General features: G+C 40.1%; 1 protein-coding gene across 3 annotated transcripts in view; it reads right to left on the reverse strand.

The window, feature by feature from the left end:
• The window catches only part of STAG1 (stromal antigen 1), a 404632-nt gene that overhangs the window by 105319 nt on the left and 280291 nt on the right, over positions 1–19022 (reverse strand). For all 3 annotated transcript variants that reach the window (XM_023187906.2, XM_023187905.1, XM_023187904.2), the window contains 2 exons: positions 9702–9816; positions 900–1017 (listed from right to left, as the gene is read on the reverse strand). In XM_023187906.2, coding sequence (XP_023043674.1) covers positions 900–1017; positions 9702–9816 — 233 coding nt within the window. The remainder of the gene's footprint in view (positions 1–899; positions 1018–9701; positions 9817–19022) is intronic.

A 19022-nucleotide genomic window follows, 5' to 3' on the forward strand; every position in this document is an offset into this window, starting at 1 on the left:
AACACAACCTCTTTATTAGGTATATATGTTCAATTTGCTGTGCATATTATTAACTAGCATATAAAAAGATGCATACTTCAAAAACTATCATGTTACTCTTATGTCCCCGTTTCTCGAACAGCCAGGTAAATAACCTTATCTCTGATTTCCTGATTTTCATCTTAAAGAAAATATAACAAAAGAGGGGATGGCTGTGGTCTAATTAAATCACTATGTATAAAAGGTTCTCCCCAAGTTCATATATAAATTAAGCAAAAAAATAAAAAAAAAAATTCCAGATGCACTTAAGAAAAAAAAAAACCATTAAGTTACATCAGTATTTTGTATCTCAAATCAGCATCGAGAAAACCTTTATGGCCAGGTGCAGTGGCTCATGCTGTAATCCCAGCACTTTGGAAGGCTGAGGCAGGAAGATTACTTGAGGCAGTCTGGGGACCATATAAGATCCCCTGTCTCCACAAAAAATTTAAAAATTAGCTGAGTGTGGTGGCATGTGCCCATAGTCTCAGGTGGGAGGATCCCTTGAGCCCTGTAGTTCAAGGCTGCAGTGAGCTATGATTGGGCCATTGCACTCCAGCCTGGGTGACAGAGCAAGACCCTGTCACTTAAATTTAAAAAGGAAAAAGAAAAACTTTTTTGACTATTACATGACGCATACGGATTTTTAAAAACTTATGTGGCATGGTGGCAGTGTTAATACAGAAAGATGTTAGAAACGATTCAGACATTCTTGTTATAGAAAACAAATTGTTCTCTTGGCAAAAAGACACAGCATGTTTATATAAGAAGCAGTCTATATACAACTGTATTGCTTGTTTTTAAGAAGCGATCTATATACAACTGTATTGCTATCAATGGAAATACAAAATCATGTAAATTAACTTGTCAGAATACTATACCTTCCTCTCCCTGAACAGGTTCTTCTAATAGCAACTCTGTCATACATTCCCAGTCTTTCAACAGTTCTTGAGAGCTCTCCCATAAACTGTCCACCAAGTAGGCTGCATGTTCATGTAACTAAAAAGAAGAAATCAAGTGTGACCAAAGAATATTTAACAAACTACTAATACTAATTTAAGAAATCATTTTCTTCATAATTAAAATGGCTTGGTGTCCATGATTCTAAAAACCACTTAGAGAACAATATACATATTCACATTCCACTGTCAATAGTGTGGATGCAGTATGCAGAATCGACATTTTACCATTTACAGTAGTAAAAGTAAGGATCTCCTAGACCAATGACATCATTTATAGATGAGGAAACAGCATAGCTAGTTATAAAATTTTCTGAAGTTACATGCTAGATCTAGGTCACTTTTCACTATTCCTTGTGGTCTCTTCAACTATCTTTATTTTTATTTTTATTTTTTAAAGGAAATTAATCATTTTCTCTCAGAATTCCATTAGAAACTTTTGGACCAGCTGTACTTACTTCACATCTCTGTCATCTTAGTCAAAGTAAAAAATGTAAGTTACTCCATGTCTCCACTATTCTACTCTCATTTCCACTGGACTCATTTCATTCCTTACTCCACCCCCATTTTTTGTTGGTCATTATTCTCTTGACAATTTTCTTTGGAGCCCATGTTCCCACAGTAAACAAACATAGTTAAGGTCTTCATCAAACACTTTACACCAAACTCTACCACTAGACAGTCATTAAGCCTTGAAGAATATTACCCTTTTTTTTTTTTTTTTGAGATGGAGTCTTGCTCTATTGCCCAGGCTGGAGTGCGGTGGTGTAACCTCAGCTCACTGCAACCTCCACCTCCTGCGTTCAAGTGATTCTCCTGCCTCAGCCTCCCGAGTAGCTGGGATTACAGGCCCACGCCACCATGCCTGGCTAATTTTTGTATTTTTAGTAGAGATGGGGTTTCATCATGTTGGCCAGTCTGGCCTTCAACTCCTGACCTCAAGAGATCTGCCTGCCTCGGCCTGCCAAAGTGCTAGGATTACAGGTGTGTGCCACCGTGCTGGGCTGAGAATATTACTCTAATGAAGCAGAAGGTGTTGGCATTGTTCTGATTTCTTCTACTTACAAGTAACTTCTCCACCCTAATATAAAAGATCTTCCACTTTTGAGGCTCATTACATTCAGATAAACAGTCCTGGTAATCAGTGTTAGTCGAACTACAGACTGCAACCCATTCTTGGGTTGTTAAACCAATTCAATGCATTGAGAACAAAGATTCAAAAAATCATGCACAGTAGAAACAGTGCATAGCACACAGAAAGGGTAAATACTATTTTATTAACTGTAATTTGTTATATGAGCTTGTACTTCTGAGAGGTAATGTTTTTCTCATCATGAGTAGTGGCCCAAAAGTATGAAAGTTACCCTTCTAGATCTACTATCGGTTATCTACTGTTATCTTGGCACATTCAGCACCTGAGTTGGATTTCTTCCTAATTTCTAACTCCATAATCACTCTTCAGTGTGACTTTCTTTCACCCCTTTGGAGACAGGGTCTCACAGTATTGTTGCGCAGGCTGCAGTGCGCGGGCGCAAGCATGGCTCACTGCAACCCTGACTTCCTGGGCTCAAGTGATCCTCTGACCTTAGCCCCTGGAGTACCTGGGACTATAGGAGTGTGCAACCTCACCCTGCACTTTTTGTGTGTGTGTGTATGTAGAGATGCGTTTACCATGTTACTAGGCTGGTTTCACTCTGAATTTTAATGACTTATGTAATGCTCTGCCTCTTCTGATACTAATTCAGTACTTCATTTCAATTGCATTTCAAATACACACAACATGTCCCAGTGAATTCCATCAAAGCAAGAGTAAATAATATTGATTAGTATCTTTGCTTGTAAATAATACAGGCAAAGTTTGAGGGAGGTATCTTCAAACTTTCCTAATTCACATGTTCTAAGAAACTATCCTTAGACCATCCATAACATTACTCCAACAGTGACAGGCATAAGAGGTGCACAACTCAAGAGTCAAAGATGAACGATTGCAGCAGAAAAAAGAAAAATAAATTGTTTCAAAACTGTTGCTATTAACCCATGCTAAATTAACGAGTTATTGTTTAATGGGCAGAGTTTCAGTTTGGGAAGATTTGAAAAATTTCTGGAGATAAATGGCAGTGATGATTGCCTAGCAATATAAATGTACTTAATGCCAATGAACTGTATACTTAATAAGGTAAATTTTGTTTTACATATTTTACAAAAAAAAAATCAGCTGAATATGCTTTTATGCTTGATTATGTGTATTTCTGTAGAATAGGTATATAAAGATTTACAACTGTATATATTTGGCAGAGTATACCTTCAATAAATATAAAATATCCCCTTTCTATCCCTTTTAATGTTTTTGGTCTTTAATTCTGGTTTATCTTGTATTGATATTGCCCCCTCTGCTATCTTTGTGTAACCATTTATTAGTTATTTCCAGCCTTTATCCAGTCTATTATTTATAAACTTCCTCTAATTTAAGATGTGTTTGTAAATAGCATATAGCTATTTTTCATTTATTTCAATCCCAAATGATAATCGGCATTTTAATAAAACATGTTAATTTATTTACATTTATTGGTATTACTACTGAAAATATTGCTGGCATTTTATTCTCTGTGCTCTATTTGTGATGTTTCCTTGATTACTTTATCTGTCCTTCATTCATGGTTTTATTTTCCAACATTTCTCCATTACCAAAATCCTTAGCCTGTTTATCACTTCTCTTCATTTAATTTGAACATTATACTCCTAGATTTAAAAAATTAATAGCTATTTGCCTTAAACATCAATGTCATAGTTTTTAGGTTTAGCTCTAAGGTTTTTTTTTTTTCAAATTTATTTGCTCACCAGTGTTTCTTATACTCCTCTTTTCCTTTTATTGTATTGATTTTTCACTTCCCGAGAAAACATGTTCAAGTAATAATCTGCATTTAGAGTCTATTAGGCAGTAATCTGACTGCATGTCCTTCGATTTAGTTCTTTCCCTTCATTGTTTTTTTTTTAAATTATTTTATTCAGACAGAGTCTCACTCTGTCGCCCAGGCTGGAATGCTGTGGCATGATCTCGGCTCACTGCAACCTCCGCCTCCCAGGTTCAAGTGATTCTCCTGCCTCAGCCTCCCGAGTAGCTGGGATTACAGGCACCTGCCACCACGCCAGGCTAATTTTTATATTTTTAGTAGAGACAGGCTTTCACCATGTTGGCCAGGCTGGTCCTGAACTCCTGACCTCAAGTGATCTGCCCGCCTCATCCTCCCCAAGTGTTGGGATTACAGGCATGAGCCACCATGCCTGGCCTCCCTTGTTTCTGTTCTCTTACATAGCTCCTACTATGCAATATAATAAAATTTCTCAATCTATACTGTACCTTAATTTCTTTCATACTTTTGATACAGAGTCCCGCTCTGTCGCCCAGGATGCAGTGGTGTGATCTCGGCTCACTGCCACCTCCTGCCTCACGGGTTCAAGCAATTCTCCTGCCTCAGCCTCCTGAGTAGCTGGGACTATAGGTGCATGCCACCACGCCACCCTGCTAATTTTTGTATTTTTAATAGAGACTAGGTTTTACTATGTTGGCCAGGCTGGTCTCGAACTCCTGACCTCAGGTAATCCACCCGCCTCAGCCTCCCAAATTGCTGGAATTACAGGCGTGAGCCATCACGCCTGGCTTCTTTGGGAAATGTCTTAAACACATCTATAATAAGCTGTCAATTTTCCTGTCTAAAATGACTGTCACAATTAGCTTCATCATTCATAAGAAGGGTCACTGGCCAGGTGTGGTGGCTCATGCTTGTAATCCCAGATTTTGGGAGGCCACGGTGGGTAAATCACGAGGTCAAGAGATTGAGACCATCTGGCAAACATGGTAAAACCCCCATCTCTAGTAAAAACACAAAAATTAGCTGGGCGTAGTGGCATGTGACTGCAGTCCCACCTATTCAGGAGGCTGAGGCAGGAGAATCACTTGAACCCAGGAGGCGGGGGTTACAGTGGGCCAAGATTGTGCCACTGCACTCCAGTCTGGCAACAGAGCGAGATTTGGTCTCCCAAAAAAAAGAAGAGGAGGAGGAGGAGGAGAGTAGGGGAGGAGGAGGAGGTAGGAGGAGGAGGAAGGAGGAGGAGGAAGAAGAAGGAGGAAGAAGGAAGAAGGAAGAAGGAAGAAGGAAGAAGAAAGAAGAAAGAAGAAAGAAGAAGAAGAAGAAGAGTGACCATACTATCAGATTATCCAGAAATGTTCTGGGTTGTTCTTGTTGTTTTGAAATAATTACTAATAGCATCTAGCATCCATATCCCTCTGAAAAGCAAAGCATCACACTTTTTATTTTTTTTTGAGCTGGAGTCTCACACTGTCACCCAGGCTGGAGGACAGTGGCACAATCTCGGCTCTCTGCAAGCTTGCCTCCTGGGTTCATGTTATTCTCCTGCCTCAGCCTCCAGAGTAGCTGGGACTACACGTGCCCGCCACCAGGCCCGGCTAATTTTTTGCATTTTTAGTAGAGACGGGGTTTCACCATGTTAGCCAGGATGGTCTCGATCTCCTGACCTCGTGATTTGCCCACCTTAGCCTCCCAAAGTGCTGGGATTACAGGCGTGAGCCACCGCACCTGGCTGCATCACACTTTTTATAATAAATTCTGGAGTCATACTACCTTTAGGGAAATCCGGACTCATCACATTCAAGTACAACTTATCCAACTATCTGGCATGCATCTAAAATACAAGGTATTTTGTCATCTGAAATCAATGACTGTCACAGGTTGAAACATCTTAAAAAATCACCTTTTGGTACCAAAAGAAAAGAAAGTTACAGACTTGTTTAGGCAGATCTCTTAATCACATTTTACCTGCACTGTAAACTGATTTCAATTCAGTATTTTATAATTCTATTAAAATGTTACTACTTCTCATTTCAGTAAAATAATCAGTTCAGTTAATCCCAGGTAGATGTCTGTGTATTGGTCTGTTCTCATGCGGCTAATAAAGACATATCCGAGACTGGGAAATTTTTAAGAGAAAGAGGTTTAATGGACTCACAGATCCACATGACTGGGGACGCCTCACAATCATGGCAAAAGATGAAGGAAGAACAAAGGGACATCTTACATGGTGGTAGGCAGAGAGCTTGTGCAGGGGAACTCCCATTGATAAAAACATCAGATCTCGTGAGACTTATTTACTACCATGAGAATCGTGTAAGAAAAACTGCCCTTATGATTCAATTATCTCCACCTGGTCTCATCCTTGACACATGGGGATTATTACAATTCAAGATGAGATGTGGGTGGGGACAGGACCAAACCGTATCAGTCTGTAACTCATCTATAAAAGACTCCCTTGGCTGCAGACAATGCTTCATGCCTGTAATCTCAGCACTTTGGGAAGCCGAGGAGGGTGGATCACTTGATGTCAGGAGTTCAAGTCCAGCCTGGCCAACATGGCGAAACCCCATCTCTACTAAAAATATAAAGATTAGCTAGGCGTGGTGGCACATGCCTGTAATCCCAGCTACTCGGGAGGCTGAGACGGGAGAATCCCTTGAACCCAGGAGGCAGAGGTTTCAGTGAGCTGAGATTGCATCACTGCACTCCAGCAAGACTCCATCTCCCCAAAAAGACTCCCTCTACTTTATTATTTAAGTCTCTTTCAATTTAGTATTTCATGTCTATTACTAAATTTTTACCAAATAAAGTGTGTGACAGTAAAACAAAGAGAAATTCAGAGTAAAGCATAATTGGAATACCATCATACGATAAGAATATGGCTTCATTAAGCATTCATTCTGGGGGAACACAAGTATAAAAAGATAAGAGGAGAGATTTTCACAAAGAATATTTCTTGTGAAACACAGGAGACCATAAAAGTCAATATAAACACCATGAATCATAAGAATCAACCAGAGACCTTTCAATACTATTTGCAGTTGCTTTTGTAGCTGTCAAGAATGCAATACAGGGCCAGGTGTGGTGGCTCACGCCTATAATCCCAGCACTTTGGAAGGCTGAGGCAGGCGGACCACTTGAAGTTAGGAGTTCGAGACCAGCCAGACCAACATGGTGAAACCCTGTCTCTACCAAAAATACAAAAATTAGCCAGGCATGGTGGTACACACTTGTAGTCCCAGCTACTTGGAGGCTAAGGTATGAGAATTACTTGAATCTGGGAGAGAGAGGTTGCAGTGAGCTGAGATCATGCCACTGCACTCCAGCCTGAGTGACACAGCAAGACTCTGTCTCCAAAAAAAAAGAAAAAAAGAAAAAAAAAAAAAAAAAAGGAATGCAATACAGGATAACTGGCAAATACATTCTAATACTGTTGTAAGACTTTAGAAAATGGTAGCAAACACAGGAATACAGTAAGACCATCTGAAAATTGTGCAGTAATAAACATTACAAATTACTTCTTTAAATAAACAACAAACCGCCTGAAACTAAGTATTCATGCCTTTTAATAAATCGAAAAGTCCTTGAGCTTTCAGAGATAAAAAACATTTTCCTTTAATTAATAATCAAAGTCAGTTAGCGAAGATCATCATATTCCCTAAACTTTTCAGTAGTTATCTCATACTTATCAATTTCTGAAACTATTGTTGCTTTTTTGTTTTTTTTTAAGAGACTAGGTCTTGCACAGGCTGGAGTGCAAATGGTGCAATCATAGCTTACTGCAGCCTGTGCAACTCCTGGGCTCAAGGGATCCTCCCACCTTAGCCTCCCAAGTAGCCACCATGCCTGGCTACTTTTTATTTCATTCCTCTAAAACCTAAGGGAGATAAGAGTATAAGTTGAGATGGTTTACTAGACATGTGATATTTATGGGAGAGTTAGTGTTTTACTAAAAAAATTCACATTTTGCATTTTATTCTGTAATATATCTACCCTGGCTCGTTAAGAAAATAATGCTTCAAATCATTAGTATGCAAAGTGTGATCCTTGGACCAGGAGCATAAGCACTATCTTGGAGACTGTTAGAAATGCAGAATCTCAGGTCCCGTTCTAGAGCTACTGAATCAGAAGTGGCATTTTAACAAGATCCTCAGGTAATTTGTATACACATTTAAAACACTATTAAACACATTCTTTACTCAAATTCAACTCTCTAAGCTAGTTTTGTTTCTGACTTTATTTCTTTATTCATTGGTAACTCTCTTAAAAAATGGCAGCAACTCCTTCACCACTTTCTGCTGTTTTGCCCTAACACCCTTCATTCCACTGACTGAGTTCTTACTTCTCCAATTTTAATTTTCATACAGGCTACCTGTTTGTGTCTCTCTTCCTTATTCCTACGAAGTTCCCCTCTTACTCTCAAACTTGAGCATTCATAGAATCGTTTCTCTTCTTCACTGACATTTTAGCACAAATCATAAACACTTTTTAACAAATAAAATTGAGAGTCCTAGGTTTCTAGATGTTCTCTACTTCTTTTGCAACTCTATTTTGTTTGCTTATTTATTTTAATTTTTTTGAGACAGAATCTGGCTCTGTGGCAAAGGGTGGAGTACAGTGGTACAAAATCTTGGCTCACTGCATGTAATCTCTGCCTCCTGGGTTCAAGCGATTCTTGTGCCTTGGCCTCTTAATTAGCTGTGATTAGGTGTGTGCCACCATGCCCAGCTAACTTTTTTCTATTTTTAGTAGAGACGAACTTTTGCTATACTAGCCAGGCTGATCTTAAACTCCTGGCCTCAAGTGATCTGCCCACCTCGGCCTCCCAAAGTGCTGGGATTACAAGCGTGAGCCACTGCACCTGGCCTGTAACTCTATTTTCAACCATTTCTAAACGAAGAAGTTATTCAGGAGTTCTTCAGGTTTAATTTACCATTTCCCCAATGACACGGCAGTAGTAGGAAATACAAATTAAAAAACAAAAAACAAAACAAAACAAAAAAACCACACCATTTTGGTGGAAAAACCAAACCTTACTTGCAAAAACAGATCCTGACATGTAAGTGTTAATTACAAAATTGTTTAAGCAATAACTGAATATAGCACATAAAAACATTGCTATGAGGCTTGTACAAATATCAAAACATGAATTCATATTTTTCTTTCTCCTTACTAAATAATTTTCAAACAAGATAAAACTAGTGTTATTGACAGTCTGAAAATTTTCAAAAACTGTTTAATGTGATGTAACAGCTATAGGCATAAACACAAGAGGGAACCATAAAAAAAAGCTATGCAGGCTGGGCACGGTGGCTCATGACCATAATCCCAGCACTTTGAGAGATCAAGGCAGGTGGACGACCTGAAGTCAGGAATTCAAGACCAGCCTGGCCAACATGGTGAAAACCTGTCTCTACTAAAGAAACAAAAATTAGCTGGGCGTGGCAGTGAGCACCTGTAGTCCTAGCTACTCAGGAGGCTGAGGTAGAACAATCCCTTGAACCTGGGAGGCAGAGGCTGCAGTGAGCCAAGATCGCACCCCTGTACTCCAGCCTAGGCGACAGAGTGAGACCCTGTCTAAAAAGAAAAAAAAAAAAAAAGGTATGCAGTATTGCAATACTGTAGAAGTTTAACATTGCCAGTCTGTATTCAGTGTTGATCCACACCTACATGTATATTCAGAAATTCTTTCCACAAAAGGTAAAGGACTGCTTCTATATCATGCAATTCATGAAGGCAACTTTATAAGAAACAGACTTGTTTTTATTTGATTTAAAAAAAATTGAAACGATAATTTTATTTAACATGTAATATAATAAAAAGAAATAAGGAGTTATCTTAAAACATTTTTTACCTCACTTTCAAGAAAGAAAAGAACCAGCATCCTAATGAGGTTTCCATTCGGGCTATTTCTTCCCCTCCTCTTTGCTAACGCTTCTTCTGCTTGTGGGTCATGTCTGCTAAATAGCCTGGAAATAAATAACAGGGCATTGCAAAGTTACATGAATATGAACTTTAGTGTTCCCTCACCACACAAATCATTTCAGTGTTTAACAGCAACAACAACAAAAAATGGGGCGGGCGGGGGGTGTGTGGAGAGAAAAGGGTATCAGAGATCAGGTCAGGTGCAGTGGTTCATGCCTATAACCCCAGCACTTTGGGAGGCCAAGGCAGGTGGATCATGAGGTAAGGAGATCAAGATCACCCTGGCTAACACAGTGAAATCCCGTCTCTACTAAACATACAAAAAATTAGGTGGGCATGGTGGCGGGTGCCTGTAGTTCCAGCTACTCAGGAGGTTGAGGCAGGAGAATGGCATGAACCCGGGAGGCGGAGCTTGCAGAGAGCTGAGATTGCACCACTGCACTCCCGACTGGGCGACAGAGACTCCGTCTCAAAAAAAAAAAAAAAAAAAAAAAAAAAAGAATATCAGAGATCAGATTATTCATCGATTTCAATACAAAAATGTAACTGATGTCATTATAGGTCAGAAAATGGTGGAATCTGAACAATGTCATATAGGTTAAACTAGACATAGAATGTAAAGGGAAACTTTTACTGATGAACAATGTTTAAATATGTGTGAAAATGACAAGCGCTGCTATTATCCTGTATGACTGATACTAGAATATGTAATTTTAAACTGGGTTCTATTTTCTTTTCTTTCTTTCTTTTTTTTTTTTTTTTTTTTTGAGATGGTGTCTCGCTCTGTCACCCAGGCTGGAGTGCAGTTTGAGTGGCATGATCTTGGCTCACTGCAACCTCTGCCTCCCGGGTTCAAGCAGTTCTCCTGCCTCAGCCTTCCAAGTAGCTGAAATTACAGGTGCCCACCACTACGCTGGGCTAACTTTTGTATTTTTAGTAGAGATGAGGTTTCACCATGTTGGCCAGGCTGGTCTCAAACTCCTGACCTCAAGTGATATGCCTGCCTTGGCCCTGAGTTCTATTTTCTTAAACATTGATTTCACAGTCATGTAATTATAACATATAACCAAATGTTTCAGCAATAATTACAAAAATTCACACCTTATCTAGAAACATTATCCATGAACCCAACAGTTTTTAGTAAAATGACATTAATGGTAAATTAATAAAAATATCATGTAGTAGCAAAACATATGAAATATGGCAAAAAAATCTGAAATTTTTAATTTGTTTAGATTTATTCTAACAAAACTTAAAAACTGCTAAGTTGGCTGGGCAAGGTAGCTCACGCCTGTAATCCTAGCACTTTGGGAGGCTGAGGCAGGAAGATCACGAGGTCAGGAGATTGAGACCATCCTGGCTCACACGGTGAAACCCTGTCTCTACTAAAAATACAAAAGGTTAGTCAGGCGTGGTGGTGAGCGCCTGTAGTCCCAGCTACTCGGGAGGCTGAGGCAGAAGAATGGTGTGAACTCAGGAGGTGAAGCTTGCAGTGAGCCGCGATGGTGCCACTGCACTCCAGCCTGGGTGACAGAGTGAGACTCCGTCTCAAAAAAAAAAAAAAAAAATTGCTAAGGTACCTTTATTTCTAGGCATTGCTCTAGGTAAAAGGGATATTAGGAGCAAACAATGACAAAATCCCTGTTTTCTTGGAGCTCTCACTTTAGTGAATAAACAGTAGACAAATATATACTGTTGCTGGTTATAAAGTAAAAAAAAAAAAAAAAGGTATATGTATATAGCATGTACTAGTTTATATGTAAAAGTCAGAGTAGGCCTCTCAAATGAGAGGTAATATAACTGAATAAAACGAGAATAATTTCATGTGATATTATAAGAAACCAATCTCTAGCAGAAAACGACTACAGAGAAGCTGAGTTTTTCTGGGGGGTGAGTGAAGAGGAAGGCATATTAGCGGACTAGAGAACTTATCTTGAAGCTGTATCTATATAGCTATCATTTAAGAGAAGGTTCTTTTTAATGGGTGACTTTCAGGGGGTGGTAAATGGAAAATAGGAATATCCCTGATAACTGAAATATACCAATCTATTTATTTATTATTTTTTGAGACAGAGTCTCGCTCTGTCACCCAGGCTGGAGTGCAGTGGCACAATCTCTGCCTCCTAGATTCAAGCGATTCTTGTGCCTCTCAGCCTCCCAAGTTGCTGAGATTACAGGTGCCTGCCACTATACGTGGCTAATTTTTTTTCTTTCTAGTAGAGATGGGGTTTCACCATGTTGGCCAGGCTGGTCTTGAACTCCTGACCTCAAGTAATCCACCCACCTCGGCCTCTCAAAGTGCCGAGATTACAGGCCTGAGCCACCGCGCTTGGCTTATTTTATGTTTTTTTGAGATGAAGTCTCACTCTGTCGCCCCGGCTAGACGGCAATGGCATGATCTCTGCTCACTGCAACTTCCACCTCCTGGGCTCAAGAGATTCTCCTGTCTCAGCCTCCGGAGTGTTTAGGATTACAGGCGTGTGCCACCATGCCAGGCTAATTTTTTGTATTTTTAGTAGAGATAGGGTTTCACCATGTTGGCTGATCTCGAACTCAAGTCATCCACCTGCCTCGGCTTCCCAAAGTGCTGCAGTTATGGGGATGAGCCACCATGCCCAGTTGTATCAATTTAAATAATTCCATTTAGTGCATATAAATGAGGCATTGAGGAATTTGCTTAAATTTTGAGTATTAAAATGTGGGATTTTTGATGATGTATTAAAATATTCATTTCAGACAGACCTTACTACTTTTTGGATGATTGGTTAATACTGTGAAAAGCTTATGACTAGACTACAAGACACTATATGTGTGTGGATGTGTACATTTAAGTATCTTTGAAAGCTGATCATGGAACTCCTGGGGATACTACATAGCTTATTTAAGATTTTCTAAGTCACCATATTAAATGATGAAAGAATGATAAAAGAGATCATTAATCAAGTCATTAAACTGTAAGTTTCTCGAAGACAGGGACCTAAAACACACTTATGGAGTGAAGCTTTCATTTGCATAAGAATTGGCCTAATTTTCACAAAGAAACAAAAACTAATGGAGGCTCATCCTTCTGGATTTCTGTGGAAGATATTCTAACAAAAATTTTTTTGGTGTTCTGATATCAGCAAGATGGTGGAACAGAAGACTGCTCAGCATCACTCCCCCTACAAAAATACAACCAGAAACTATTCAAACACAAGAATACCACTTGAATATGCTAGAACTCTGAAGAGAAGTGGAGAAAACCTTTCGGCCCACAGAATCAAGAAACTATGATTAGTAAGAGAAATAGTCATTTCACACTGTGCCAACTGCCCCCTCCAACTGCCAGCAAACTCAAAGAGAATTGCCCTCAACCCATGATTGCTAAGATAAGAGGGAATTAGAAGTGGAAAATTGCTCTCCTTGCTAGTCTGGGAATCTTCACAAGAAGATCACTCCAGTTCCATCCCACAGGAACCACTGGGAGTGCCAGGAGCCCAGAAAAACCTGGGGTGAACCGGGGAGAAAGAACAGGGTGCTGATCAAAGCAACTGGTGCACAGATCTTGGTGGCCACTTGGCACATTGACCATGTTGAAGGGAGTGGCCAGTACAAAAGCACTGCAAGGGGCATAATCCACGGGAAGGATCAAATCCCTAGATGTATTTTCCACAAAGCCCAGGTGACTGTATAAAGTCTTTCCTTGGCCTGGAAACAACTTAAAGGCCGGGATTAACTTGCAGTACCCACTTAAGTATTTCCCAGGTTGGGAAATAATGTAAGGTCAGCAATATAGTTCCAGGGCAGTGTTCTAGTACTGAGTCTTCACCAGACTGAGAAAGAACAGAAGTGCAGTGACTTGGTTCTGGAATACTGTTTAAATTCCAGCATTCACTACAAGTTCTTGCCAGACCAACAAAAAAAACAAGAGGCCATGATTCAAATTCTGAAACTAAGAAGTAAAGATCTAGTACTAGCAAAGAAAACCTGCAAAAAGTGGAAGCAGTAGCTATCTCTTCAAATACACAAGCATCAACTTAAGTCAGGGAAATATTACACTACCAAACAAAACCAGTAGAGCTCCAGCAACAGATCCAGAAAAACTGAAAATCTATGAAATGTCTGACAGGCAATTCAGGGTGATCCTCTTAAAGAATTTTAAGGATTTACACACACAAAAAAAATCCAAATAGAAAACTAAATCAAATTTGAAAAACAAACTGAGAAATACGAATAGAAACAATTTTTAAAAATCAAATATAAATCCCAGAAATAAAGAATATTACTGAAGTGAAAAACTCACTAGAAAGCTTCAACAGCAAACTTGACCAAACAGAGGAAAGAATTAGTGAGCCTGAAGGCAGAACATATGAAATTACCTAGTCAGAAGAGCAAAAAGAAAAAATTTTAAAAGCCTATGAGAATTATGGGACATATTCAAGCAAACTAACTTCTGCAAAATTAGCATTCCCAAAGGAGATGAGAGAGAAAAAGGCCCTAGAAAGCATATTAAAAGAGTAAGGCTGAAAATTCTCCAAATCTGGAGAAAGACAATAGCATCCAGGAACAGAAAGTTCAGATGTCATCAAACAAATTCAACCCAAAAAGGAATTTCCCAAGGCACATCATAATCAAATTAGCAAAAATCAAAGACAAAGAACAAATATCCAAAGCATCAAAAGAAAATAATCGTATCATATTCAATGGAGCTCCTATATGGCTTTCAATAGATTTATCGGCGGAAACCTTGAAGGCCAGGATAGACTGGGATGCTATATTCAAAGTTCTGAAGAAAGAAAATCGCTATCCAAGAACACTGTACCTAACAATATCCTTCAAACATGAAAGACAGATAAAGACTTTCCCAGACAAATAGAAGCTGAGGGAATTCATCAACACCAGATCTGCCTTATAAAACATGCCAAAAGAAGTTCTTCAGTTTGAAAGAAATGAATGCTAATGTGCTGGTAGAAGAGCTCAGGCAGGACTGGCTTGTCTGTCATAATATAAAAGAGTCTTGGAAAATGTTTGGGGTCCAGGGTCTAACACCCCTTGTGGCCTCTGGAACACCAAACTTTGTGCCAAAGTGGGGAAGGCTGCCCTGCCGTACCACAAATATAAGCCCAGGGCACAAAACCCCTCGTGGCTTGGATGGAATCCAGGGCTCGGGGCATAAAACCCCTCGTGGCCTCTGGAATGTGCGCAGACTTGTCGGTTGCTCTCCCAGGCTGGTAAACATGTTCTCCATTATCTCAAGCAGCAGAGCATATTCTATATGCGTCAAAGAAAATGCTAAACTGTCACAGATATACTTGATGCACCACTACCTATCTATCCTCATGTCCTCACATCCTCACCTGTTTACCCCCACATCCAAACATCCTCACCACCTGCTTCTATGTTTGATCACCAATAAATAGTGTGGGCTCCCAGAGCTCGGGGCCTTCACAACCTCCATACTAGCATTGGTCCCATGGACCCACCTTATGCACTCACTCTTAACTTGTCTTTTCTTTTTATTTTATTTTATTTTATTTTTTATTGTTATACTTTAAGTTCTAGGGTACATGTGCATAACGTGCAGGTTTGTTACATATGTATACTTGTGCCATGTTGGTGTGCTGCACTTGACTTGTCTTTTCTCATTCCTTTGACTCCGCCGGACTTCGTAGCCCCCATGGCCTGGTGTTGGGTCTGATCACCCCAACACTAACGTGTAACAAGAAAACTTCAAGGTATAAAATTCACTGGCAAAAGTAAGAAAACTGAAAAAAATTCAGAGTACTCTAATACTATAAACATGGTAAGTAAATGACTTATATCTTAAGTATGAAGACTACAAGAAAAAACTATTAAAAATAACAACTGGGGCCAGGCATGGTGACTCATGCCTGTAATCTCCAAACTTTGCAAGGCCGAGATGAGAGGATCACTTGAGCATGGAAGACCAGCCTGGCAACATGGCAAAATCCTGTCTCTACAAAAACAAAAAACAAACAAACAAAAAAACCCCAAAACAAACAACTGCAACAATTGCTGAGATAAGCAAAATTTTTAAAATGTAAATTGAAACATCAAAAAGTCAAAACATAAGAGGGGAGCAGTGTTAAAGTGTAAAGTTTATTTACGATATTTTGCAATCAAAGTTAAGTCACTATAAGTTTAAAATAACCTGTATTTTTTTCTGTATCTTTTTTTTTTTTTGACAGTGAGTCTCGCTCTATCACCTAGGCTGGAGTGCAGTAGCACAATCTTGGCTCACTGCAACCTCTGCCTCCTAGGTTGAAGCGATTCTCCTGCCTCCCAAGTAGCTGGAATTACAGGTACCTGCCATCACCCCTGGCTGATTTTTGTATTTTTAGTAGAGATAGGCTTTCACCATGTTGGCCAGGCTAGTCTTGAACTCCTGACCCCAAGAGATCTGCCTGCCTTGGCCTCCCAAAGTGCTGTGATTACAGGTGTAAGCCACCATGCCCTACATAAAATAACCTGTTTTAACTACAAGATATTTTTATAAGTCTCAGTGTAATCACAAAGCAATATCTATAATAGATACACTAGAAATAAACAGCACAGAATCAAAATCTACTACTAGATAACTAAAAGGAAGACAGTGAGAGAGACAGAAAAATCTATGGGATCTACAAAACAACCAGAAAACAGCAACAAAATGGCAATAGTAAACACATGCCCATCAATAATAATCCGGAAGGTAAATGGATTAAATTATCAAATTGAAAGACATAAAAAGTGACTTAATGGATTAAAAAAAAAGAAGCAACTATATTCTGCCATAAGAAACTCATTTCATCTATAAAGACACACACAGACTGAAAGTGAAGGTATGGAAAAGATAATCCATGCACTTAGAAACCAAAAATGTAACAGGAGTGGCTATATTTGTTATCAAATAAAATAGACTTCAAGTCAAGAATGATTAAAAAAAGACAAAGGTCGGAGGGGTGGCACATGCCTGTAATCCCAGCACTTTGGGAGGCCGAGGCGGGCAGGTCACAAAGTCAAGAGATGGAGACCATCCTGGCCAACATGGTGAAACCTCGTCTCTACTAAAAATATAAAAATTAGCCAGATGTGGTGGCACATGCCTGTAGTCCCAGCTACTTGGGAGGCTGAGGCAGGAGAATTGCTTGAACCCAGGAGGTGGAGGTTGCAGTGAGACAAGATGGCACCACTGCACTCCGGCCTGGCAACAGAGCGAGACTCTGTCTCAAAAAAAAAAAAGAAAAGACAAAAGACAAAGAATACCATTTTACATGGTAAAGGGTCAATATGACAAGAGGATATAACAACTGTAAATATCTGTACACTCAATACTGAACCTCCCAAATATATTTTAAAAATTAAGACATAAGGAGAGAGAGTAACTGCAATACAACAGTAGTAGAAGGGGACTTGAACATGCAACTTTCAGCAATGGGAAGATTATCTAGACAGAAAATGAATCAATGATTCCAAAAAAACACTGGAGTTAAGCTGCATTCTAGACCAAATTGACCTAACAGACATTTATAGGACACTCTATCTAACAGTTGCAGAATACTCATTTTTCTAGTAACAAATGAAACCTTCTCCAGGACAGGCTACAAGGTCACAAAAGAAGTCAACAGATTTTAAAATATTGAATGCATATTGAGTATCTCTTTTAACCATAATGGAATAAAACTAAAAATCAATTACAGAAGGAATGGAAATTATTAAAGTTCATGTAAATTAGACAACACGCTCCTGAACAACAAATAGGTTAAAGAAGAAATTTTAGAATTTCGTGAGAGAGAATAGAAACACAACATACTAAAACCTATGAAGTACAGCCAAAGCAATTCTAAAGGAGTTTATACCAATAAGTATCTATATCAAAAAACTAGCAAAACTTCAAACAGATGACAATAAGGAAACACATCAAGGAACAAGAAGACTCACAAAAACAAACAAAAGAGGGGCGGAGCCAGATGGCCGAATAGGAACAGCTCCAGTCTCCAACTCCCAGCATGAGCGACACAGAAGACCAGTGATTTCTGCATTTTCAACTGAGGTACTGGGGTCATCTCACTAGGGAGTGCCGGACAATCGGTGCTGGTCAGCTGCTGCAGCCTGAACAGCGAGAGCTGAAGCACGGGGAAGCATCGCCTCACCTGGGAAGCGCAAGTGGGAAGGGAATCCCTTTTCCTAGCCAGGGGAACTGAGACACACAACACCTGGAAAATCGGGTAACTCCCACCCCAATACTGCACTTTAAGCAAACAGGCACACCAGGAGATGATATCCCACACCTGGCCGGGAAGGTCCCACAGCCACTGAGCCTCCCTCATTGCTAGCACAGCAGTTTGCGATCTAACGGCAAGGCAGCAGTGAGGCTGGGGGAGGGGCGCCCGCCATTACTGAGGCTTAAGTAGGTAAACAAAGCCGATGGGAAGCTCGAACTGGGTGGAGCTCACAGCAGCTCAAGGAAACCTGCCTGTCTCTGTACACTCCACCTCTGGGGACAGGGCACAGCTAAACAACAACAACAAAAAAAAGCAGCAGAAACCTCTGCAGACGCAAATGACTCTGTTTGACAGCTTTGAAGAGAGCAGTGGATCTCCCCACACAGAGGTTGAGATCTGAGAACGGACAGACTGCCTGCTCAAGTGGGTCCCTGACCCCTGAGTAGCCTAACTGGGAGACATCCCCCACTAGGGGCAGTCTGACACCCCACACCTCACAGGGTGGAGTACACCCCTGAGAGGAAGCTTCCAAAGTAAAAATCAGACAGGTGCACTCGCTGTTCAGCAATATTCTATCTTCTGCAATCTCCGCTGCTGATACCCAAGCAAACAGGGTCTGGAGTGGACCTCAAGCAATCTCCAACAGACCTGCAGCTGAGGGTCCTGACTGTTAGGAGGAAAACTATCAAACAGGAAGGACACCTATACCAAAACCCCATCAGTACGTCACCATCATCAAAGACCAGAGGCAGATAAAACCACAAAGATGGGGAAAAAGCAAGGCAGAAAAGCTGGAAATTCAAAAAATAAGAGCGCATCTCCCCCTGCAGAGGAGCGCAGCTCATCGCCAGCAACGGATCGAAGCTGGTCAGAGAATGACTTTGACGAGATGAGAGAAGGCCTGAGTCCATCAAACTTCTCAGAGCTAAAGGAAGAATTACGTACCCAGCGCAAAGAAACTAAAAATCTTGAAAAAAGAGTGGAAGAATTGACAGCTAGACTAATTAATGCAGAGAAGGTCATAAACGAAATGACAGAGATGAAAA

Source organism: Piliocolobus tephrosceles, chromosome 2 (assembly GCF_002776525.5).
Source record: "Piliocolobus tephrosceles isolate RC106 chromosome 2, ASM277652v3, whole genome shotgun sequence".
NCBI classification, from domain to species: Eukaryota; Metazoa; Chordata; class Mammalia; order Primates; family Cercopithecidae; genus Piliocolobus; species Piliocolobus tephrosceles.